Below are 26,663 nucleotides of genomic sequence, written 5' to 3' on the forward strand. Positions count from 1 at the left end.
GAAAAGGTAATGCTAAAAGTAACTTTGCCTTAGCCTTTTGTTTTGTCTTTCTTTGTTTTGTCTTCTTGCATGGGCCCCACTCCATCAGGAGGGTAGTCCAACATTTTGTTCCATCTCTCTAACGTGTGAAGGTGGAGAGAGCAAAGAATAGATATCAGGTATCGTATCGAGCAACTCGGATACGAATACAAATACACTTCGGAAACGTATGAATACGGACGAAAATATATGAAAATGCATGGATAAAGTAGGAAAATACATATAAATTCCATAAATACAATAATATCATTAAATTTAATATCAAAATAATCACAAATAGTATATAAATACATTGGAAATGTATATTTTTAGTGAAGAAATATATTATAATTAATATATCAGGATGCATAGGTATCATATAATTTTATTTACAATGCATCAATCAAGAGTCCAAGGCACTAAACATATGTATCTATTACATTTTAATTATTATATAAATTATTTTTATTTATTTATTTATTTATTTTTTAACATTAACAAAAAGTAAACTAAATATTAAATGCATCAATCAATGTGTATCGGCCTGTTGGCCGATACAATGCGATACAGGTTAATACGGATTTGTATCATTATGATACATACAACTCACGAGTTATGCTTCTGTCGTAGCATATCCCGTACTAGCATAGGCCGATACTGATATGATACACCCCATATCGGGTGTATCCTATCAATATTTAAATCCTTGGGAGAGAGTAAAATGATCTCAAGTGGCATTAGCTTTTCAAGGAAGAGGAATTCGCATCAGTGCTCCTATATGTGCGCCACAACCCATCCCAATCGTGTATTGGGAACATCTCTCCATGATAAGTACAAGAGATGTTTTCAATGCAAGCTGAGATGTTCATGTGGGGCGTGCTTAGTGGGGCGCGGCTTGCTAGTTGACTTGAACATAAAAGAAAATCAATTGCGCATTTGTCAACAGTCTACAAAGAAGTAGCCATGGTTGTTTCAACTCGAAGTTGAGTAGAGTATGGATGGCCCATTGCCATTTACCATAGCTCTATTTTTAAAATTAAACATTTGTTTCCCATCTTTGAATAAATGAATACAACTTCCTCCTCAGTCAGACTTAGGCCCATTTGCTTTTTGGTAAGTTACTTATCCGGATACCCGGGAAACGCTTTTTGGTAAGTTATTTATCTGGGTACCCGGGAAAGGGTAAGTGCATTTATCCATATTCTTTTATTTTCCATGTAAATAAGACAATGACAATTTTAGCTTAAAATTAAGGGGCATTATTAACTTTCCAAGTGGGAAAGTTATTTATTCCCATTTTTTCCCCCTCTCAAACCAAAAAAAAAAAAAAAAAAACATTTGATTGCAGTGAAAAGAAGCTGAACTCATAAAAAGATGACCTCACTCTGAAAGTTTGTAATTGAGTTGAACCAAGCAACATCTCAAACTGTAAACCAGCTAAAGAGATTTATTACAATTTCTTTCATTTAAAGATTGACATTATTACATTACATTACATTACAAATTGATAGAAAAGGGTAATGCTAACTAATAATTCACCACCAGTTCTGGTTGATCCATCAGAGAATGAGAAGAGGAATGATATTGAATGTGTGGGCTCCAACTTGTCATTTGTCAAATACATCGACAAAATATGTCACTGGCATAAACTGAAGATACTGCATTGATTGAGAAACTGATTTCCATCATATCGATTGCTTAATTTGCTGCTGGTCCAATGACAACTACCATTGTAATCTTCATGCCATCGTATCATTGCTATCACTACCATCACCTTCAAAGTCCAGTTAGTAGGTCAGCCTTGGTGTAGTCTTCTGCCACCACAATGGGAGGATTTTGCCCATCTTGTTGAAGACTTTCTGGTTTGTCCATAAGGTTTGCTGCTGTTGGTGATGCATGAGCTTCAATGTCAGAACGATTGAGTGGGTGAGTTGGGGTTTGGTTAGGTGAAGACTTGGGGCTTCCTCCATGGCCCTTAGTAGGGGAAGCTGCTGGTTTGTCCCCAGTATGTTTCTTTTTCACGGCGTTCATGTGCCACTTCTTAAGGGCCTTTGACGTCTGTTCATCAAAGATGGATTTCTTCATGGTTGATCCCATCTGCACAAACCCAGATATGCAACTTAGTGATTGAAGATGGAATTAGTTTATCCTTTTCTTGGTAAATTTTTGAGTTTCTGGCCTCTGGTAGGGTTCTTTAATTTGATGGTAATAAATTTTCAGTGGCAGCCTCTTGGAGTTAAAATATCTTGTTATTAGGGAAAAGTGAGAAGGCAGCCAGCAGTGCCAATGGTAATTCTGTTGTAACAGCTAACCCCTTCAAGTTACAGTACCTAAGGCTCAGTTTGGAAGGAGTACAAATGCAAATATGTAGAGTGCAAAACCTTATGTTTTGTATTATTTTGTATGTATTTGCACTGTACATATTTGCATTTGTACTCTTTTCAAACTGAGCCTAAGCTAAGAAAATTTGCTACTTCTCTATCACTACTTAGTGTGCTACAAACTCCATGAGGAAGGAAACAGGATACCTGAGTTACTAGTGCATAGAGAGGAAGTGTGATGTAGCTGCACACAACTTGGACTCCAATCCTGCAACACTCCAATAAAATTCACCCAATTATCAATTTATCAATGTTATTTGCGTTGAATACAATTGGGAAATAAGTAAATACTTGCGCATTTGGGAGTGCCTTTTTGCCTAAATTGACTTCTGTAAAAGCCAACTTTTTGGAATGAGCTTTTTAAAGAAGTGCTTTTTTAGTGTTTGGCTGGTCACCAGTTTTTTTTTTCTTTTTTCTTTTGGTTCAAAATAGCTTATTCTAAAGGGTAAGACTTAAATTTAACATAACCTGAGTCTTCATGAATTGAATTAAACATACCATGAGTTTTACAAATAAATTTAAGTATAACTTATGCTCATAAAAGACCTATTTACCCTTCATCATTCTTTAAATTTTCAAAAATAACCAGAAAACCTAAACACTATTCATCATGTCCAAAACATCACTGTTGAATACTAAGCTCAACTGCCGCATCTTTCCCCATTCTCTCTCTCTCTCCTCTCTATTCTATCTCCTTCCTCTACCCCTTCAGTCCTTCACCATTGAACATAAAACACCTCATCACCACCTCTCTCTCTCTCTCCCCCTCTTCTACTATCCCTTCCTCTTCCCTCTTCTTTCTTCTCTTTTGTTTGTTCCTTTAACCAACAATTTGCCACCGGCCCCCTATTTTAATTCAAATCCATCCAACGTCTTTTGTTCCCTTGCTATGCCACGGATCAACCACCAGCTCCACTTGATTCAGTTGTGTATGCTTGTTCCTCTACAACACTGAAGTTTGATCTGCGCAAGATTAATAGAAAGCTCCAGTCTCTACATCTTGAACCAATTGCCCTCATCTGCATGTCAAAGATTTAAGAAGAGGTCTACTTTCATTCCTCTATGCCATAGATTTAAAGATTGTTGTTGTAGTTGCAGAAATAAAGTGTATTGTTTTAAAAGCCATTTATTTTCAAAGGATAAAATTGGATTTTTAAAATATTAAAAGAGGTTCATGAAAGGGAAGAAGAAACGAAAGTATGTTTAAGTCCAGTGAGTCATTTCACAAGGTATATTTAAGTCTACTTGAAAAACTCAGGGTATGTTTAAGTCCTTTACCCTATTCTAGACATGAAGCTAAATAGAGGGTTTTTTTTGTCTGCTTTTCTGAATGTTTTTTTATGCGAAAAAGCATGTTTAGAGAAGCACTCCCAAATGCTTTTCTGAATGTTTTTTCTGCTTTTGGTTTCTCCAACATGAAAATGCACAAAAAGCCTGTTGAAGAAGCACTCCCAAATGCAGCTCTAGCTTAACTAACTGATAGGATGTCCAAGTGGTACATCCTTGTAGTCTCTACCAACTGTTGTAATTCTAGATATCATGACCCAAGTAGAAATCTTTTTACAGATTCCCTTGTTGGAGTCCACTATTCCTATGGCATGGATAAACAAAATATGGATATAAAAGATTACCCCATGGCAACTCTAATGAATATAAGCGTTAGATTCTCATGGAAGCAAGATTTCAACCCAAACTCATACTGCAAAAAGAGAGAATATTTCCATGAGACCTTTGACTGAGGAATACATGCCATGAAACTAGAAATGAAAATACTGAAGTTAATTACATTAAGGGGAACAGTTCATTACCCATATCCAAAAGAAATATGTTATTTGGAATGCATTCTGTGCCACAAACAGAAAAAGAAAACACAATTAATCAATTTAAAAACCTGGAAACAGAGATATAATATTTTTTGTACTAAATAAAAAAATATTAAAAGCAAAAAAAAAAGAAGGGAGAAAAGAAACATAGGCCATTAATATTGCAGCCCAGAAGTTCAGACCAAAGAGAAGAAAGAACAAGGCCAGAAACATCATTCCGTCCTCACAGCCTTTTCTCAGAGGTGCATTGGGAACATCTCTATACTTGTATCTTTTTATTTACGGTGAGATATTCCCAATTCATAGCTGCAAGTGGGTGTGAGGATGGTATAAGCATGGTATTGTGAGGACTGAATCTGAGTTCCCAAGAACCCAACAGAAGCCAAAAAACAACCCAGGAAGAGCCACGGTTACCTAGAAGACCACAATGAGAGAATCAGCAGAAATTCTTTCCCCTTCCTCCTCTTCCTCGGCCTCTTGTCACCTTGCAACCTCTCTTAATTTTTTCAACCCGGCATTCCAAGTAAAGATCCGTCAACTCCTTTGATTTTCTAAGATCAGGAAATCCTCCAATATAGTAAACTAATTCATTATCACTATGAATTAAATTAGAGGACTCAACCGACTTCCCATTGTCACCACTTGAAGCTGAGTCCTGAGTCACTTCTTCTACTAAATCATACAAAGACTCAGAAACTTGTTAGGGAATCAGATAACTCTGCTCAAGTTCAAAATGTAATGTACGAGAACCTTCAACTTCATCCCGAAAGAAAAGGCCAAGATCCCTACCCTACCAATTTGCAAACCCACCTCCAGGCTTTAATCTGTACTCAGAGGTTGTATTTGAGATCTAGGGGAGTGAGTACGATCCAAAACATCCCCTGAATTGGCAATTGACATATTGTGTCCGAGTTCTTGTCTTCAGTATCCTGGCGAAAGGCTGAGGATTGAAATGACTCTCAAACACAAAATTCTTCTCTTGAACCACAGGAACCTTTGGGCCTGAGATATAATGCTTGACGTGAGAAAAATTTTTGAGCTTTTTTAGTTCCATAGTTCCATTAACATAGACAAGTGGTTAAATACAAGACAATAGTTGCATAATTAGGCAACTGTAGACAAAATTTATCTGTCTCACTCACCATCAGTCTAAGAACTTTGGCAAGACATATCAATGTAATAATCAGTAGCTCCCTTATCCCCTCTAAATACAATGATCACCACTAGGGTCTAGGGATATGGAACCGTGTCCTTGAATCCTCAAGTTTTGCATATTTAGGCCTGGAGCAAATTGAAAGGTCCACTCGCTCCACAGTCCACACTGACCAGTAAGTATACCCAACAGTATATATGGTAGCTTTCCAACTCCAGCCTTACAAACATTTTAATCATAGAATTGACCTAATCAAATATATCAATTGTTTTCCTCCTTGACTGTTCACAATTGTCAATATTTTCTCAGATCATCCAAATAGTGGTTGAAAGAATTCCAAATGGCTCATTTAAGGTCTAGAACATCAACACATAGGTATCCATTGAATGGACTGGATATGAATGGTTTATAGCAAGTCAAAGTCTCTGAAAGAGAAACAAGAAAGGAAGGAAGATGTGCATGGAAATAGTTAGTAAAGACTCGAGGACTTGTGATTAGGATCATTCCAAGCCTTGACAAAGTGGAATACTGGAGCAGGATTCATGTAGCAGATCCAAATAGTTGGACTAAGCCTAGGTTGAACTGAACTGAGTTCAGATTAATTCTAACCACATGTCAAATCCTATTTCTATCTGTTTTCTTGAAGGTTAGGAAGAAAGTTAATTATTATAATCTGACCCAAAATTTCATCTATTCAGTACATCCTGCAACCAGCTCATGAAATTCAGTCGATACTAAAAATAATACAATCCATATTCTTGAACTTTCCTCTTGATCCTCATATTTCACACAGCCCATAGGTTTTCTCATCCTTATCACCAAACCTCAATCCCATAAATTCCCCCAAACCCAACTCCCCCTGTCTATTTCCAAATCCCTAAACCCTATTATACAAGAAGAAAATCACACCCATCTCCATCAGTAACTTTATAACATAATTGGTTAACCTTTATAATATACATTCTTCTCAATCATCATATTATATACTATCATCAAAAATAGGAGATCAGAAACATCTAATACCTGAAACAGAACGAAATGGATGAGATAAAGAACTAACTGAGGCCAGTGAAACCAAAAGTGCCTGTCAGTGACTTGTACAAGAGGAATCCCTTGAACCACTGCATGTCTTTCTTGGATTTCTAGAGCCATAGTTGTTATAATTGATTGAAGTTTTGTTCCAACGGCTAAGATAACCTACAATCAATTTAATACTTAGAACTTCTTTTCCTGTCGAACCGAAAGCATGGTAGTGATCTATAGGTTAGTGCCAGTATTACTTACAACCAGAGGGATCATAGACACCCAAAACATTGCATGCCATCCTGATTGAAAACAATGACATGAAATAGTGAACAACATTGTATTCTATTTGAATGTGATGCATTGATAATATTATATCAAAATGGGGATTAGGTAGAAGAACTAACTTACCATTAACATTCAAAAGAAAAACTACCACAACCGAAGCCCATAACAATGGACTGCAGATATCATCAAAAACTTCAGTAAAAGGATACAAGACATGGAGTGATATAATCATACATGCATGCAAACTTATTTCAAGCAGTATTGATTATGAGAACCAAAAAATAATAATACTTTACCTGATTCCCACAACTACCTTGAAATCATCTTCTAAAGACCTTTTGATATATTTTTGGAAGTCAAACTTACTTCCAGGAGCTAAGTGAACCTGCAAGAATATGATTAGTGTCAATTAAAACAAAATGAACAGAACTTGGCATATTAAGGATTCAGAAACTGAGAAAACTCACAGCCACAAATCCATGCCGCATGGTTAAATAGTCAGCCTTTCGGACAGACCTGAAAAACTGTCGGAAAAAGCATACCTAAAGAGAATATTTTAAGAAGAATCAGTGATCTATACATTTTATATCAACTTTCTTTTAATTTAAATGCAAAAAGTCATCTTAAAATTCTAAAAAAAACACAGAAGGGAGGACAAAAGAATTGAATGTTGAAAAACCCTTTTCTTTAATTATTTTTCTTTAGTAGGTAGCATATCTTTGCTCTTGCTGCCCAAAGAAAGACTTCTATCTAGACATAATTAACTGGCAGTTGAGAAAGCAAATCAAACTTCAAATATTTTCATAAACTCCAAACAAGATGTTGGATTTATCTAAGGTCTCAGAGGGGCATTTCTAGGGATTAAGGTCCCAATTTGGATTGGATGCATCCTTTAAAAGCAACATATGCCACCCTTGTGAGATCAATGAGAAGACGTTAAAAAAAATCTTTAAGTTAAGCATTCCAGAAGGAAGAACTAAGGTGCACTAAAATTATACTTGCTCACCTGCATTCCTTATCTTTAGTACTATCACTTGTCTATAAGCATATCATCGTGGGCAATAAGTAAACAAAATACCATAGCATCTACATTATTAAAAAAAATGGAAAAGCAAAACCACATGACCACAATTTTTGCATTCTTACTACATTTTATTTGCAATTTTGCTTTCTAATCTAAGAATGTAACGTCAATTTTGGCATTCTTACCATATTCTATTTGTAGTTTTTCTTTCTAACCTGAGAAATTCAAGTCATTTCACAAAAACAAGAAAGAAAAAAATGAAGAAAAGAAGAAAGTGAACAAGTTGGCGGAATTTTTCTTACAATGATGAACAAGAAGGGAACCCGAGTCCAGAAATTGTTATGTGCTTTTACAAAAGATGTCTCTTTAGTAAGTCTAAATCTTGCTTGATCTGCAGGATTAGGATAATATATATATTTTTTTAGATTCAGGGAAATGACCATGAAAAGTATATATCACATTAAAAGTCTGCCACTTCTAAGTAACATCCATCAATTTCAAGCCCAAAATGTAGGAACTAAAATATTTTTCCATGCAGGAGGTACCTTGTGAAAATTCATAGTCATGGGATAATGTCTCAGTCTCCCAAGCCCTCCATCCACGAATCTGCATAAAGAGCTTCATCAACAACCACAATGTACATTGAACATCTCCAAGGTATGGACAGATCTATCCTTAGAAAATTCAATTAATATAAATTGACTATAAAGCTATATAGCTGCCAATTTCATAGGCAGGTGCCAAGCTCAGTTAACCTCAATTACAGCAAGACTATAAATGGTTTTCTATAGGTCACTGGGAAACTTCGCTTCTGGAAATTCATTGACCTCAATGAATAAATGAAAATTAGTGTCTCAGGTGACTGTGGCCAGGCCCAGACGTAGCATTTCTATAAAACCTATCTAGATGCTGGTACTAACCAATCACCAATATTCTGGTCATTCATTATATGTGATGGGTTAAACATTTAGCAAATTAATATTTGAAATGACAGAATATCCTGCTTGTGTATCAAGTGTCCCTACAACTATTTTAAGAGATTACAGGGTATAATAATAAAACCACAGAAATGCTCCCATATTTGACCTACCTTTAGTCTTCCAAGCGCCATTGTAGCACAACTATACACCACATGAAAGACTGCTAAAAAGAATATGAAAATGTGTAATTGGTGCAATCCATTTATAGATATAAGTGGCTCGTACCCCTGTTGTCATGAAATATAAAACAGTTATAAACTGGAAAGCTAGGATCACATTCATACATTATTGAAAACGTGGTAAGATAGTCAATTAGAGCCCATAATGAAGACGAAAATTAATTTTTAGTTATCTTATTTCCACAAGTTAGTTACTAGCATTTAGCAAAGCTAGCAAACCAAGAAGACAAAAGTAACAGTATTTAATTGGCTTATGGAACTATTTCACAAACCTTCATGGAAAATGGAGCTTTTGATTTTATAGTATTGGGACAATAGCTTAAGGTTGGTTGAATGTATGGGTGGAATTTATATTTACCTGAGAGGAAGGTCAAGCATTACTCTAGGGACCAGCTGGTCCCTAGCATCTAAACCATCCAAATGCCCCTCCAAACCCATGTATTTCAGGTCCTGAAATCGGGCATTTCTTTCAAGAATTCCGTCAGGTACTTACCCATTTGAACAAACCTTTTGAATATAAATAGAAAAGTTAGATTCTCAAGTTCAGTAGCTTGTCCTCACGTAATTCCATGTCCAACAGTGTGTATTTTTCTTTTTTTAATAATTGAAAGGTGAAGCCTTTTGTTCTTGGAGCATCTAGTTTGGTTCTTTCATAATAATAGAAAGTATAACAAATTCTGTAAAATAAAAGCAAGAAATCAATTGCTCTCACTGATTTCTCTATCCCATGTCACACTGTAGAATCATAAAAACAAGAAATTCCTTTCACTGATCCTCAAGTTGGTTTTCTTTTGATTTTTTTTCTTGGATGAAACATGGAGAGCTTCTCAACTCAGAATTTGAGTGTCAAGAAGGGTACAAAACTAACATTAATTAGAAAATTGGAAAGGGTTTATAGAAATTTAAAATTTCACAAAGTGAAACACTTGGTGATGTTGCCTTCAAAAGATGATTTTAATGTTAATGGCAATTAAAAACTTAGCTTAAACCACAACAGCAATAACTCTGCTTCTATCCAAACCATATATACCTTCAATTTCGTCATTGCATGAAAAACCAATGTATATACGAACTTTGTTGCACTAATCTTCAAATTTCAATCAGAAAAATGAAATTCAATATCGAAAACTGAATGCTCCCTAAGATACAGTACCTCCATGCATTTATAATCTCCACCTCCAGATAAGATTCTACGCTCATTCCATAAAAGCTTTCGATGATGTCCCTCTCCAGCACTCTCAGTCTTGTGTTCTCCATCTTCTGCACCATGTGCCAATCCCCCTGCTCTATAGGGACATGGCAACATTGTATTTGCAAAATGCTCAGGAATGCATACTTTGGCAATGTAGATCTGGCCGAAAGTCAGGAGTAAGGAAATGAAACCTAAAATCATAAGCTCTGCACAAATAATTAGATAAAAGAAAATTAATTAGCAGAAAAAGGAAAGCAATGGGCACAATAATAATAAAATAATGATGATGATGATGAAAGAGCAGAAAAAGCACAAGCCGGAAGTTCCCCCCTCCTCTTTTTTTTCTCTTTGTTGCAATGTTTACTACTAAGGATTAGGCTTTAAGTTATCTTACCGCCTTTAACCTTCTCAAGAGCTTCATACAGGGCCTTCTTGCGTCTTTCTTGAAACCACTGAAATCAAACACAAATGCAAGGACCAGTAAGCAGGGAGACCACTGAAGTTACACAACATTTGACATCTAAAAACTGCCCATAATATTTGGTCAACTTTCCCACCACCCATTAGCTAACCACCTAATCCATTAAGAAGAAGATGTTGCAAACTGTCAATCTTTATTTTTTTTCTCAAATATGAGATGCCTTCTATCTTTACTCTGCAATGCATTCTCAAACAAAAGATAACAGAAAGAAAATTCACAATGGGAAAACAAAGCAGTTCCAGTGATAGAATTGGAAGGGAGAAATGAAAAATGTATAAAAAATTCAAGCATATTAAATTCAAAATAAAAATCAAAGAATCATTCAACCAACTGTAAAGCCAAACTTCATCCATTTCTCTTCCCGCGAAGCACATGGCCATGAATCCAAATGACTAAAAATGGAGGGAGGGAATCTCTTTAAAGAGATTACCCCCCTCATTTTTCTCATAATCCATGTAAAAAAATGAAATTAAAAAAGACAATCAGAACAGAATGAAAATAATCACACAACCACACAAAAGATGGGGACCAAACCAATCTATCTCTCACCCATCTACAATCCCAAATAAAACTCAAAGCCTGAACCACTGGGGAAAGAAATACTTGTTTATTTCTTCTAGAAATCCATAAAACGAGAAGATAAATAATTATAATTCAATAATTCAAAAAAGAAAGACATCATATGTTTACAGCTTACCTCCCCAACTCTGTGAAGAACCTTCTCTAATACTATAGAAATTATAATGATAAACGCACAAACAAAAGCAACTGCCCACGTGGGTGTCTGATCAAGCTGCCTTGATTGAGAGTTATCACCTCCCGACATGGTAACAAAAAGAAACTAGTTCCAGAAACTAGGCGAAGGATGATAATAATACGTGAGGCGTTTTTTCTCTGTATTTACGTGGGATTCTTCTGATAACATGCATTTATTGAATATTTCTAATGCAGAGAGGTCTGAGAGATGGCTTTAGCTGAAGGAGAGCGGAAGAAAAATTGAATGAAGGTGGCCTCAGACCTTCAGAAACCATCTCATTATTTTCTCAGAAAACGATTTGAGAAGAGGAATGGAAATTTTGCAGTAAGGGTACAAAACCAAGGACGTACGAGGAAAATAAGTGGCGGTTAGAGAAGGAGGATTAAAAGTTAATGCCTTGGTTTAGCATGTTAATTTCGAATCTGCCCTCATAGTATTTAACGGTGTCTATTATTATTAGGCATTTCATCGGGCCTCATTGGTCAAAATCTAGCCACAAGAACGATTAGTTATGCCGCCTATCAAAAGAACAATTGGTTGTGGGAGAGATTATAAACTGTTTATATCATATACTGATGCTGAAGATTGAAGAAGACCATTGCATGAATAACATCAGACACTGAGAATTTCACTTAGTTTGATCATCTACACCCTCAGGTTATGCATTTATGCAATATATAGGCAACTTAGAATCCCCTAATTTCACATATATATATATATATATATATACACACTACTAGTTGCGTACAAGATTTGCATGCAGCAATTTATGATGAGAGTATATGATATGTTTTCAAAGTTTTCATTAATTATTTTATGTTCTTGTTTATATACATTATTCTAATTTGTCATATTTATTTTTGTTTATTATGATAAATACATGATATTCAATACGTGTTCAAATGTTTTGTTTTTTTTTTTTAGTTTTTATTATTTAATATTTTTTTGGAAAAAGGTAACGTAATATTTATTGAATAAAAGTTTTTAAAACATTGGTATTTTTTTTTTGGAAAAAGGATTGACACATTTGACCCGAAAGGTTGAATTGTTGATTCACCACCAAAACAAGAAAACAACTTCATTTTTAGGTTGATTTAAAATTTGTATTTTATCTCTATCATCAATTAAAACAATTATTCTTTGTCACATAGTTTTCTTTAATATGGTTAATTAATATATAAAATATAAGAGATATGCCCAAATGTTTTCTATGTAGCTTATATTTTTTTTGTGTTTTCATGTTTTTAACTTTTATTATTTAATTGTGACATAATGGGTTGATGCATTTGACCTGAAAAGATTGAATTGTTGATCTATCACTAAACAAGAAAACAATTTCACTTTTGGGTTAGTTTTATTTATTTTTATTTTATTTCCATCATTAATAAAAAGTTAAAAAACAATTTTTGTTTATCATGTTTAGTTTTTCATATGGTTATTAATATAAAATACTAGAGATGTGTCCAAATATTTTCTATAGAATTTCTATATTTCTCATAGCATTTGTATTTTATGATTTACTTAATTTTTATTATTTAATTCTGAGATCAATGGTTGACACATATAACCGGAAAGGTTGAACATTTACCTACCACCAGGAAAACAATTTTATTTTTGGGTTGATTTTAATTTTATATTTTATTTTCAACATCAATAAAAATAACTATTATATATCACACTTATCTTTATTTGATATGATTAATATAAAACATTAGATAAGTGCCTAAATGTTTTTTATATATCACACTTTCTATATTATTACATAATGTTTTTGTGTTTTTATCTTTTTATTTTTTTATTTAATTATGATATTAAGGATTGGCACATTTGACTCAAAAAGTTGGATTGTTGACCCACCACCATGGATTAGTTTTAGATTTATATTCCATTCCAGTATCAATAAGAATAGTTATTATTTATTACACTTATTTTCTTAATATGATTAATATAAAACATTAGAGATATGTCCAATTTTTCTATATTTTTAATTTTTTGTATTTATTGATATTTTAAAAGTTTTTTATTTAATATGACAGGATTGGTCCATTTGACCTAGATTGTTGAATTGCTTACTTGCCACAAGATGAAAGAACAATATTTGAGTCAATTTTAAAAGGCATGTATTTTGGATATAGATCAATTAATAAATAAAATTTATTGGTCAAAAAATAGATTTAGGATCCAATGAGAAAATGGGAGTTAATACTCTAATTATAGGACTTAAAGAGAGGGAATTGAGTGAGGATAAATGTAGTAATTTAAATTACATTTTGTGTCCTCACAATTAGAGAACCAAATTCAAAATTAAATAGGGATTATTATAGTGAAGAGTATAATTCAATGAATGATAATAGGAGTTAATACCTTAAATATAAGATTTAATGAGAGGAATTTGAATGTGGAGAAAGTGGTTGATCAAATTACAATTCTATCCTTATAATAAGAGAGGGGTCACATTTAAAAAAGTAGAGGTATTCTAGTCAAACAAAAGTTTCAAACTCTCATTTACACTTTTAACAGTTGTATAGATATAGACATATATAGCAACATTCTTTTTTTTATGGTTTTAATTTTCATTATTTTCAGAAGACTTTTCGGTTTCCAAAGTGTTTCATCTCCCTCCCTCCCTCTCCACCATCTCCCGCATCATCATTAACATGCATGGTCCCCTACAACCCATACACAGCTTAACAAGACCATTGGAAGGCATGGATCCAAAACCACTTGCCCGACCCATACCTATGCATAGCAAAGACATAAAGAAGTTGCTGATATTATGTGTCCTCGAACTTGTAGACTCCAACACTTTTGTGAAATTCATCTCATGCATGGTTAAGGCTTCAAGTGAAGGTGACAATGGATGGGATTCCTTTTTAGAATGATATAAATTGGACAGTTTTATACTTATCTGGATTTCTTGCTCTTGGTATAGATTGTGATAGATGAGAATAATTTATACAAGACTAACTTCGAGTTCAGAACACAGCCATTTAACAATATCCAATAGGCAATTGAAGGAGTTTCTAGCGAAAGAGGAGATATACTAGCATAAGATCAATGCAGGGATGACAATAATTGTTCTAGTTGGATCCATGTTGTAGGTTCTACACACTAAACTTTACTTGGTGGAACTTTGTTAGTAGTGGTTACTACTCTTATGTACTGAATGGAGCATGTGGTAGAAATTGGTCATTACTCCTATATAAAATGAGGGTCCCTTTGGTTCGCAGCTAGAATCGGAATCGAAATGATCTATTCTAATAGTTTGTTTGGTTCAGACAGGAATGGGACTGTAAATTGAAATCAACAGGAATGGGATTTCATATTCCCAAGGGAGGGGGAGGGAATGATCATTTCCTCAAATAGTGGAATGCCATTCCACAAGGAATGGGAATAGGATTCCGATTCCACCAACCAAACAGTTGGAATTGGAATAATTCATTCTGATTCTGATTCCAGACCCTTATTCTTGCGAACCAAATGGGGCCTGAGAAAGTTGATAAAATGAATTCATTAGATACGAGTAGTGCGAGTCAGCTGTAAGCTCAACTGAAATACCCACAGTTGAGTAGTAGAAAGAATGTGGTGAGTATAGAAATGGCCTAAGATTGAAGATATTCTCTAATGAAGTGATAGTCAATGTCGATGTGTTTTTGTTCTTTTGTGAAACACAGGATTGGCAGCCTTATCATCACAGAATAAGGGCATGGATCTCTTATGACGAAGGCCCAAGTGATCAGTGATCAGAAGGTGATGAAACTAGAGGATTTCATTGGTAGTAGTCGTCATGGACCTATATCTAGCTTTAGCTAAAGAATGGACAACAATGGGTTGCTTTTGTGTCTTCCAAAGATATTGGAGAAGAGTTGATATATGTGATGTAGCCAGTGGTGGATCTTCTAGTGAGAGGACAACCAACTCAATTTGAATCACAAAAGGCATGAAGAATACTAGAGGCAACAAGTATGAGTCCATGGCTAGGAGTAGATTTAAGGTTGTACTAAATGCATGGATGGCTCATGAATAGACTTAGAGTATGAATCACATAGTTGATGTCAGGCCGAGTAATTGTCAAATAGATAAGGCAACCCACAAGACCTCTATAAGTGTTGGGCTTGCAGTCTAACACATGGTTTTCAAAATCGGACCAGACCGGAAGAATTAGGAACCGGTCAGGTGATGGGTTCTGTTTTCCCCAAAAATCGGATTTTCCCCCAAAAATGTTGATTTTGGTCAGCGAACCACTGAATTGGGCGTTAACCGTTCGAACCATTCGTACAATTTTGACTGCTTTTCATTTTTTTCATTTTTTTATTTTCTTGTCAGAACGGGCTGACCATTCAATTTGAACGATTGGACCATTCGACCTGGTAACTGGACCCTTGACTGGTTTGATCACCAGCTCGGTTTTAAAAACCATGGTCCGACATGACTACTTCTTGTAAGATATCTAAGAGATATTTCCTCTCACTCATAAAACCTAGCATCAGTTCTAGTAAATTCTACACCAAGAAAATAGTAAAGGGGACCAAGGTCCTTGACATGAAAACAATGACTGAGATACTGTTTAAACCAAATATGTGGGTGGAGTCATTCCCAACAATGAGGTCATCAACATATACAAGGACCACCAAAAATCTTTTTGGTCGAGTTGAAGTAAACTGTAATGAATCATCTGTAGATTGGATGAAACCATTATGCTTGAGAGCATAAGCTGATTTCTCAAACCAATTACAGGATGCCTGCTTAATGGTGCCATTAGGTTTGAGTATTAACTTCACAGCCCATTTAGAACGAATGTGTGCTTTTCCTAGAGGAAGCTCAGTGAGTAACGACCATGTGTGGTTGTGTTTTATTGTGATAAGTTCATCATTCATGGCTTGTTTCTGGTGAGGACTAGTGAGGGGCTTCCACATAGAGCCTAGTTCGGTTGTCCAAGAAAGCAGAAGAAAAAGCTGTGGAAGCACCCAAATTTGAATAGTTAGATATTTGATGGTTGGTACTGGCAGCATTTAGTTGTACATAAAATGCGACAAAACATAATCAGATAGCTTAGCTGGTGGATGGGTGACACAATGAGGTCTATTAGTATGAGAAAGATTAGAACCTTAAGGTGTGTTTGGTTTGAAGGAAAAAGTAGGGAAAGGAAGAGAAAGGTAGGGAAACCTTTACAAACCTTGTATAGGTTTTTCTCCCTTTCCCTTCCTTTCCCTACATTTTCCTTCAAATCAAGCATAAGCTTAGGAGAATGTAGGCTTGAAACATGATCCTTATCATGGGCCTAAGAGGAACCATTTTTATTCTTCATAAAAAATAATGTCCCTAGACAAAGAGACTTTGTTTGGTTCATAGTCGAAATTGGAATGGTCCATTCCCATAGTCTATTTGGTTTAGGTAGGCATGGGAATGGAAATTACATTAAATAGGAATGAGATTTCATTCCCAAGGAAGGGGCAAAGAATGGTCATTCTCTCAAATGGGGAATGCCATTCTAGTAGGAATGGAAATGAGATTTTAATTCCACCTAATCAAATAGTTGGAACCGGAATAACCTATTCCAGTTCTGATTCCAGGTCCCTATTCCCCCGAACCAAATGGGGCCAGAAAACTTTGGTGTCAAGATTGTAAATTGTAGTCTGTTTGTCTCTATGGATACCTGACAAAAATGCACCAATCGGATTGAGTGGCAAGTTTGTCAACAACTTTATCTAGTAATCATTCAAAAGGCTCAGTTTGGAAGGAGTACAAATGCAAATTTGTAGAATGTAAAACCTTGTATTTTGTATTAATTTGTATGTATTTGCACTCTAAAAATTTGCATTTGTACTCCTTCCAAACTGAGCCTAAGCAAGAAAAGGGAACACTCAAAAGGCGTTCATAGGTCAATAATTTCCCATAAAGCTCGGTTTGGAAGGAGTACAAATGCAAATTTGAAGAGTGTAAAACCTTGTATTTTGTATTATTTTGTATGGATTTGCACTCTAGAAATTTGCATTTATACTCCTTCCAAACTGAACCTAAAGTCTTTCAAAAGGAGATTGCTCATTGAGGACCGGAGTGGGAACTGGTTTATGATGTAACATGTAAGTACGTAGCAATGAGTACACACTCACCCAGAAACCAGAGTGGTGAGTTTGCATGAAACCGTAATGTCCATGCCATTTCAAGTAAGTATTTGTGCTCGTGCCTAACCACCATTCTAGTGTGGTGTGGCCATACATAGGGGTGCTCACGGCTCGGTTAACCGAATTGTGGGCTTTTTTTTTGTAACTAAATCAGTACTATTGGTTTTTGAAAAACCGGTAACCAAAATCGAACAGAAGCCAATTGGTTAACCAGTGGACTGGTTCAATTAACCGTCGATTTGGTTCATCAATTTTTTGGTTTTTTAATTTTTAAAATATATATTATAAAAATATAATAAAACATAAAAAATATATATAAAATATTATATTTTAATTAATAAATAATATATCATATACTATAAATATATATCTATATATAATGCATATTTATTAATTTATAAAAATATAAAATATATATAATATACATAAATATATATAAAATATATAGAAATATATGTATATCAGTCGATTCGATTAACCGTTGGTTTTCTATATTGGTTAACTGAAACCTAACCAGTACCTTCGGTTTTTTAAAAAATACTAAACCGAAGCCAAACCGACCATTCAATTACCCAATTTTTCAATTCAATTTCGATCAGTTTGGTTTTTCGGTTTTTTATCTCACCCCTAGCCATACATCTAGTATAATAATCATCAATACCATGGGTTGCATAAAATTCTAATAGTAGTCCAGATTTGAATTCCATTCCATTATCAGATCGAGCCATTTTAATATTTGTGTTAAATTGATTATGCACCGCTTCGGATTTTTGTTGCATCAATAAGACACAAATAGCCCAAGAATATTGTAGAAGTAGTGTGTATGTTGCTACTAGGATGAGGTAATTTGGGCCATTTGGGTTTAATTTATTACAAGCATCAACAACCATTTAGAGATTATTTTGAAATATTTATATTGGAAATGAGAGACAAATGAACTACAATTGAGGTTGAAGACATGTAGAGTGATCTCTAGTAAATTAAATTGATACAAGCCATTATAGAGCTTCCCCACACCAAAAATTCTCTTTGAATTTAGATCCTATTGGACATTGAAGGAAAACACAGGGAGTGTTTCCTTGAGAAATCCTCCCCTCCAGATCTTATTGCCACATTTCTGAAATATCCATGTGGGTTTACAACCTTTTGATAGATAACTAAGTCCAACTCTTACAAATTTGCACATGTGCTACTGAAACCTAGTAGCGACAACAAGGGGTCAAAGTTGTTGGTCCAGGAAAATAGCACAGAAAGAGCTTTCCATGAATATGAATGATCAAAATGAAGATATGACATATGATTCAGCTGAAGTTCCCATGGAAATACAATTAGAGCAGAGCACCCATAGTAAAAATAACAGTTAGATGTAGATGACAAAGATCATTGGCTTCATATGGTGCCTTGAAAGCTAATGTTTATGTGGAAATTTAGGAAGAAGTTCATCAAATAATTCATTGCCTTGGGTGAATACTCTAGTTGGTATACTTCTTGGGTGCAACTTAAGTTTTTAGATTTTTCGAGATTGAAGCAAGTTTGGAATCCATTAATCAAGTAGCATAGAAATCATAGATCTCACAAATGGTTTCTATATTTTTAAGTTCATGTTGGAGGCAAAACTCTCTTTCAAGGTCCTTGGCTTATAGCTGATCAATATTTATCAATTTATAAATTGAAACAAGAACACATTAACGAGACATCTATTTGTCTTAGAGTTGTAGAACTCCCTATGGAATATTATGACTAGGAAATGTTGTCCTTAGACCCCGTTTGCTTTTTGGTAAGTTATTTATCCAGGTAAGTGCATTTACCCATATTCTCTTATTTCCCAGATAAACAAGTCAATGACCATTTTAGCCATAAAAGTCCATTATTAAAAGGGGCATTATTGTCCCATTCAAGTGTTTACAACTTTCCCCCCAGGTGGAAAAGTTATTTACCCACCTAGTAGTTGGGTATCACTAATCCGGATAAGTGATACCTAGGAAAAGAAATTTTCCTTGGTCCCCACATAAATCTGAAAAAGAACATGGGTTTCTTGGTCAATAGGAAATAAAATTGGGAACAATGATTAAGATAGATTCTATTAGAATTTGTGTAGAAATGGATCTATGTAGGTCATTATGTACGAGAATAAACCTTAACATTAGCTGGTACATGGTAATGTACAAAAGACTTCCAATGAGGCTCACCTTAACATGGAACTATACTTCCTTAGATCCAGATTCAATGACAACAAAAGAGAAAGAATATGTACCACTCAAGGAGATGCTAATCAAATTCAAGTAACAATCAACCTGAAAACCCAATAAATCACAAAGTCGGAGAGAAAGATTCAGTGGTTCATTAAAGCAATCTAGGGGCTTATCGCACGACATCAAGATAGCAACGAGCAAGACTTCATTCAACCTTACATACGGGACTAAGGCCACCATCCCCACCGAGATCGAAGTGCCAACCTTGTGATCAGAAGTGTATGAAGAGGAAGTAAATGATGATGATCTGCAGACCAATCTAGACTTGGTGGAAGAGGTTTGCGGCCTGGCTTATATCCAAAATACGACATACCAAAAATGTGTAGCTTGGTACTATAATGCCTGAGTCAGGAGACACCAATTTTGAGTTAGTGACCTGGTACGTAGGAAGGTTATGGTACTTGAGCTCGGCATTGGAAAGATAGGTCCTGACTGAGAAGGACCCTACCGAGTATGCAAAGTCATCAGCGAAGGGACATACGAACTTGAAACCCTCGAAGGGAGGCATGTCCCCTATGCATGTAAAGTTGAGAACTTAAGAAGATACTGCATATGAAGTTTTGACCACGTACGTCGACCACCTCACCTGAGTGTAGTATGTATATCTAGGCAGTTTGGCTAACTTGGAACATAGCATAAAAATAAAAAAGACTGGTTTACTTTGGCACCTTGGCCTATATAAGCAGTTTGGCTAATTTATAACTTAGCCAAAAATATGGAAAAGCCAATATGCTTTTAACACGTCGACCAGTTCACTCTTCAAGAAACTAGCTCGCTCTTAGCACTTGAATCTCTAAGGAGCTCGACATCATCTTGACTTAGGCATATATTAATCGTCTAATACGCTCTCAGCACCTCGGCCTAGCCCCAAATACCTACAGACATTTGGTATCATTTTGACTTGGTAGAGATTAATTGACTGATTCACTTTTAGCACCTCGACCAATACATATACCTCAGCCCCATGTTGACTTAGCCAAAATTTAATCAATCGATACTCTCCTAGTGCCTTGGCCTATATATCCCTCGATACCCCAACTTATGTTTTTTAAGAAGTCAAAAGTCTTTCTTTACATTGGAATAAAAGCAAAAAAGAAAAAAGGTGTCTGGCTATTCGTCTCCCTCCTTGCCATCATCGCTGCCGCCAACTTCTTCAATTTCTTCGCCAACCTCTTTGTCATCCTCGATCATCTTGTAGGATGTATTCATCTCGGCATCGATAGCATCTCCCATGCTATCAGAAACCAACCTGATGAAGATGTGATCAAAGTTGAAGTTAGGGTGGAGAGTTCGGAGGAAGCGACGACACAATCTGAATTCTTGAGAGAGGGTACAACGGCAGTAGTCTTCTCAACCTCAAACTTCGGTGTGTCCTTGGCGTACTTAGCCTACCATTCCTCTAGCAAACGGTCCCACTCCTAGATTTGGCGGTCTTGTGCCTCCAACTCACTGATGAGGCTGGCTACATCTCTCCTGAGCCTCCCCTAGTTGGTGGCGACCCTCCTCGCCACTAAGTCGAGCATTCTACAACTAAGCTTGGAGAAGCTCAATCTAGTCCCTCATCCCATGCGTCTTATGCCTCATACAAGTGGCCTGGTCTAGTAGGACTTGAACAAGAGAGTTGGATTGTGAGCAGGAAATAGAGTAGTAGTTGAGGCAAGTTGAAAACGAAAAGGCTACAATGTAATTGCAACCGAGCTTGGACGTCATGGGCAGGATCGACATTCACTGTATTCCCATCCTCTTTCGGGTCAATCACAATGTGCTCGGCCAACCTCCTTACGGGAAGTGAGCTGGCAACTTCTCTTGCTCTTCTCAACCTCTTGTTCTCCCCAATTGTCTTGGCTGCAACAAGGATGTTCGAAGTGTTGGACATTTATGCACAAGGAACAAACAATTAGCCGAATAGATAAATGGTAATATATCTTGTGACAACAAAAATATCATCAGGGACAACCTACCGACAGGACTCAGATCGGCCTCAATGAGCACCAGCTCAGCTAAGAAATCCTCGGCCAAAGATCATCGTTCTACGAGGAATCTGACTTCGTCTACTAGCTCGTTGTCAAACACAGTGACCTTCCTCGGTTCAGGTTCCAAGTGGTATTGACCGGCCAGCTGTCCTCCTAGGACAAGAAAAGTACCTATGCTTCAAATTCCTCACTTTTGAAAGGAAGTCGTGTAGGAGCTTGTACCCAGATTGGTAACTCACATAAAAACAGTATGGTGCCCTAGGCATCTTCTTTATATGGTAGATCTCCATAAAGTAGTCAATGTCTAGCCCCATGCCGAGGTGGTAATGGAGAGAGATCATCCCCACAATTCTCCAAATTGAGCTTGGATGGAGCTGCTCGAGGGAGACCCCGTAATGGTTGAGCACCTCACAGAAGAAGGGATGAAGTGGGAAATGAAGCTTGGCAATCAATGCCCCCTTGAAGACACACACCTCATTTCGCCCATGGTTCCAAGGGTATTGACCCTCGCTGGGTAGAATGCAGCTATAGGTCAAGGGGATGTTGAAGGTTGCTATCAACCCAAGAACCTCTTCGCTAGTCAGTGAGCTAAGAATGAACCCAAACACAAGTCATTGAGAGGTTGAAGTTCTCCTCTAAGACCTTTGTTGCTCTTGAGCCAAGGTGCCAGCCTTATCTCGTTTAAACTCATAGGACTCCCCCTTTGGCCCTTCTTAATACATTTTCAAAAGAAAATCTACTCACCAATTAAGGAGAAGAAGATGGAAAAAATGGAGAACCTCGCAGCGAACCCAAGGATCGTTCGCTCAAAGGCAAGGAAAGCAATTTGAATTTGAATCATGTGCGCCTTAGTCAAAATTTGAAATGGACATGCATGGACTTTCCAAATCCAACGCCCCTGTTCAAAATTTGAATTTACCACACACGGACCACGTCCCGTTTGGAGATCTAAAATCCACCTTGTCACATGAATGCTGAGGTTCCAAGATACCAAACCATAGAGGGACTAGTTAGACTTAGTCACTTAGGGCCAAAGATATGTAGTGAGCTACTCCCTTTGCCTGATTGACCCCAACTCAGGAGTGGAGAACAATTGATGAAGGAGGATTTGACCCTCCAATAACAATGCGACATGTGGCACTTCCCAATCAACAATGCCACCTTGGATGGACCTTAGAGCCACCTTGGTAACCCTCGGGGGGCACGTCACACGCTCCAAGGAGCCTTGATGCCACCTTGGGATGTTCACTCCAACGAACTGGTTGGGGCCAAGCTGGAGACCTTGGCATTGGGAGCGACTGCTGTCAAGGTCCCATAGGCCTGACTGCAGCCCAGTCGATGATCTGCATAACGTGGCAAATGGCTTCTCTAGCGCACAACCCTCCTAGTTCTCCAGAATCGCATCCCTTAATCAACAGACTCGTCTCCCCATGCTGCATGCTTCAAAAGTCGACCACATAAAACTTATCCCTCCACGCGGACTACATCTCCGACTAAGAAATGACCTCTGAGCGAAACAAACACGTCTTACAGGGGATCTTGGGCGAATATTGTGAAGCGTGCATAACTCACGCTTATATAAAGGAGCCTCATTCACCACAAGAGGCATGCACGATTTAGCTCTCAAAACCTTTTAACTATCACTTTCAAACTTTCAATACATTCATCGTTGACTTAAGCATCAGAGTGCCCACACCAGAAAAGCATCCTAGACACTCATCACTGACTTAAAAATGATTTGGGTCTTATATATTAAATAATTTCATCCCAATTTTAACACATCAAAATAGCTATAGTTCAACTCTCTCTTTTCTTTATATAGCTGCGTTGCAAATTTACTTATTGTCTCGAGACTGTAAAAAAAACCACAATGAAATTATTCCAAATGTTAACAGAATAGGAAAGGGCCTGAAACCTGCACACAAGAATAGTCCCATCATCCATCGATATTATTAATATCAAGCAAGCATGAGGTAAGAACCACAAGTAGTTCTCCAAAACTAGAAAATATATATCATCATCACTTATGGAATTCCAAAACGCAACTGTCATACGCAGAACAAACTACTTGAACACTGGTAAATGCTGAACTCAGTGCTAAGGCTTGGAACTAATTGTATGTTCTTTCTTTTCCTCCAGGGCATTGTGATAACATGACCAAATCATGTTCCCATACGACTTTAGTGACAGGATCAGAAGGATTGATTCGACGGCAATCACCATTCCCAAGTTGGGTAAGGCTTTCCAACAGTTCTTCAGAAGCTTCAAGCAATCTTTGTCGTTCCAATCATGAAGTATGCACTAGGAGCATAAAGATCAAGCCAAGAAAGACATGTTAATTAAATTGAATTCCTCGAATGAGTCACAGGAGAAAATTAAGGAGCTTGTTTCAACTTTTACATTTTTTACAATCTTTCATTTACGATTATAATATTAGTTTGGAAGGAATACAAATGCAAATATATACAGTACAAATACAAACAAAATAATACAAAATACAAGATTTCGCACTCTACATATATTTGCCTTTATATTCCTTCCAAACTGAGCCTATGGGACAGAGCAGGGTGCATGTGATCCTGGAGAGGTTACTTGGGACAACTCAATAATTGGGACATATATAGACATTATTTAATTAGAACATAACAAGTTGATATTAGCATTATATATATATATATATGAACAATTAATTTTCGAAATCAAATCATAAGCTGTAACTGGATGAGTTTACATCCCCACAATTAATGCTTAATTATTAAATTTGAGATTCAATCAGCTAGATTTAATTGTGTTGGGTTGAGTTCATTAATGAGTGAAACTAGCTAGCTTGCACCCTTTACAGCCCCACAATTAATGCTTAATTATTAAATTTGAGATTCAATCAGCTAGATTTAATTGTGTTGGGTTGAGTTCATTAATGAGTGAAACTAGCTAGCTTGCACCCTTTACTGCCCCACAATTAATGCTTAATTATTAAAAAAGAATCATTCTTTTATATTAAAAAAATTCAAATAAATCACCTTCATAAAAATGGCATCTGCCTTTGGAACATATTCAAACATATCCCCTCCAAGATGTTCCACACCTGTTTCATAAGTAATTAAATAGTTTTATTAGGGTAGCATTAGAAAAGTACAATACACCGCACTGCAAAATTCTGAATTTCATTGTAACCTTATACAATTTAAAATGAGAAACACCCCACCCTAAAACACCAATATTTGTCTATCTATTGACAGCAATTCCAAAAAATTCACCGGAGTTGGTAACTGATAAATCAGTACGACTATAATACTGAAGAGCAGATATTTCTTCAGTAAGATGGTGCATCTGCTATGACATGGGGTAAATCAAAATTAATGCCCTTAATTTGAGGATACTTGGATGTGATCATGTTAATTGTGACTCCAATTCAGTCTCCCACATCAACTACCACTTTGAGGCCCTCAAATCCCTTGTATGTCTCAAGAATTTTCACCATGGTCATTGTGGTAATATTTGACAATGCCTTATTCACGACCTTGTTAAACCTAGCATCAACCCCAGTATATTCAAATACATGCATCCCATGAGCCTTGATGAAAGGAATTCCACCTTTAAAAACCGCATCTTTCAAACATTGCCTGCAGCCAAGGTTCGATGATCAAGTTTTGCTTGAATTGAAACAACAACGTAAATGATATAAAACTCTATCTATATATAGAGCTAAGGTTGCATTTAGATATAACAATTTTGGAATTGGAGGCTGTAATTCTCCATTATTTATTTATTTATTTATTTTTGTTGTTGTTGGGTGGTTCCATAAAAACTAATCAATAGCCACATTTGAATTCCTGGGCTGCAATATACAGTTCGGATTCGGATCCTAAACATCTGAATTCCGTAACTGAAATCCGTAACTCATCCAAAATCAATCAGATCTAGGGAGCTCAAATTGGATTCAAATCATATCAGAACCGGATTTAACCCAAATTTGCTTTATTTATATTTGTTCAAAACAAAGAAAGAAATTAAAACTGTCACTAACTAAAATACCCTTTATAGTTTTATTGATTTATTAAAACCTATCCATAATTTGTATTTTATAAACACGCCATATAATTTTAGGGATTTGGTTTGACTTAATTGCATTAAGAAAAAGACAAAAGAAAGCATCAAATATTCCAATATGTAATGATCTCAAGCACCAGGGCCGGCCCTAGATATGATCTCAAGCACGTCCAGCTCCAAAGCTGCTTTTAAGACCATGGGAAGCACCGTAGCGCTTGCCAGTTGCACCATGGGAAGGGGACTGTGCCTTGATATGGGCACGAAGATAGATGGGTCAGAGAGAGTCTACGAGTAATTGATTTGTAATTAATTATCTAATTATAGATGTTTTCTGTCATCGAACTAATTATCAAGGAGCTTAAGGAAGGTGGATGAATTCTATATTAGGGTTTTATAAGAATTGAGTGCTCATGTGTTCTTCAAAATCATGTTGTGACAGATCACAATTACTTCATCATTAAATGACCTCCGTCTCCACACTCTTACTCTATTACATGCTTTGTCCAACTGCTTTTGTTAAAAACTTGTGCTATCTATCCTGTAGAACTAGTTGAAGTGTCAAAAACAAGAAAGAGTAGTTAGCAAAAGATGAAAATATCCAATTTCAATGGCGGATGGCCATCACAATTCTTTTGTGGACCATAAGCACGCATGATCTCTCCCAACCTAATATGATGCATAGGTAATAACATAAAATATCCAACTTGTGCCAATGAAAAGTGATTTGACGGGATGATAACAATCATCAACAAAATGACAAAAAAAAAGATAAAAAGATGTATACATTGATGGAGACAGCAACCATAAGGTCCAAAAGAAATTAGAATTTTGCAAAAACTTTAAGAAAAACATCACTAATTGTGAATTCACAAGAGAACAAAAAACTCATGTGGGGATTTTGAATGGGGAAAAGTTGGTTAACGAGATTTTGATTCCCATTGACCAAGAAACTCAAATTCTTTTT

The 26,663-nt window shown here is 36.1% G+C and overlaps 1 protein-coding gene and 1 long non-coding RNA gene across 3 annotated transcripts; one reads left to right on the forward strand and one right to left on the reverse strand.

Moving 5' to 3' along the window:
- Positions 1-1,385: 1,385 nt before the first annotated feature.
- LOC148852550 (MLO-like protein 9) lies at positions 1,386-11,662 on the reverse strand. 2 transcript variants are annotated; one of them, XM_088946738.1, is made up of 15 exons: positions 11,240-11,662; positions 10,456-10,513; positions 10,023-10,267; positions 8,801-8,917; positions 8,256-8,316; positions 8,013-8,101; positions 7,154-7,228; positions 6,983-7,071; positions 6,810-6,859; positions 6,660-6,700; positions 6,399-6,572; positions 4,208-4,243; positions 4,031-4,098; positions 2,547-2,607; positions 1,386-2,115 (listed from the first exon to the last, which is right to left on the reverse strand). In XM_088946738.1, exons 1-15 carry the CDS (start codon positions 11,366-11,368, stop codon positions 1,795-1,797), a joined length of 1,614 nt encoding a protein of 537 aa, XP_088802864.1. In that variant the 5' UTR covers positions 11,369-11,662; the 3' UTR covers positions 1,386-1,794. The 2 variants fall into 2 exon arrangements, with proteins under 2 accessions (XP_088802864.1, XP_088802865.1); XM_088946739.1 differs by lacking the exons at positions 4,031-4,098; positions 4,208-4,243 and having other exon boundaries at positions 11,240-11,649.
- LOC148852551 (uncharacterized) lies at positions 3,037-11,930 on the forward strand. Its single transcript, XR_016099623.1, has 3 exons — positions 3,037-3,443; positions 8,249-8,367; positions 11,494-11,930. It is a non-coding gene; the product is annotated as an uncharacterized LOC148852551 (long non-coding RNA).
- The last annotated feature ends 14,733 nt before the right edge of the window (positions 11,931-26,663 follow it).

The sequence above is a fragment of the Nelumbo lutea genome, chromosome 5, assembly GCF_056320005.1.
Source record: "Nelumbo lutea isolate HS-2025 chromosome 5, American lotus-T2T, whole genome shotgun sequence".
Classification (NCBI taxonomy): Eukaryota; Viridiplantae; Streptophyta; class Magnoliopsida; order Proteales; family Nelumbonaceae; genus Nelumbo; species Nelumbo lutea.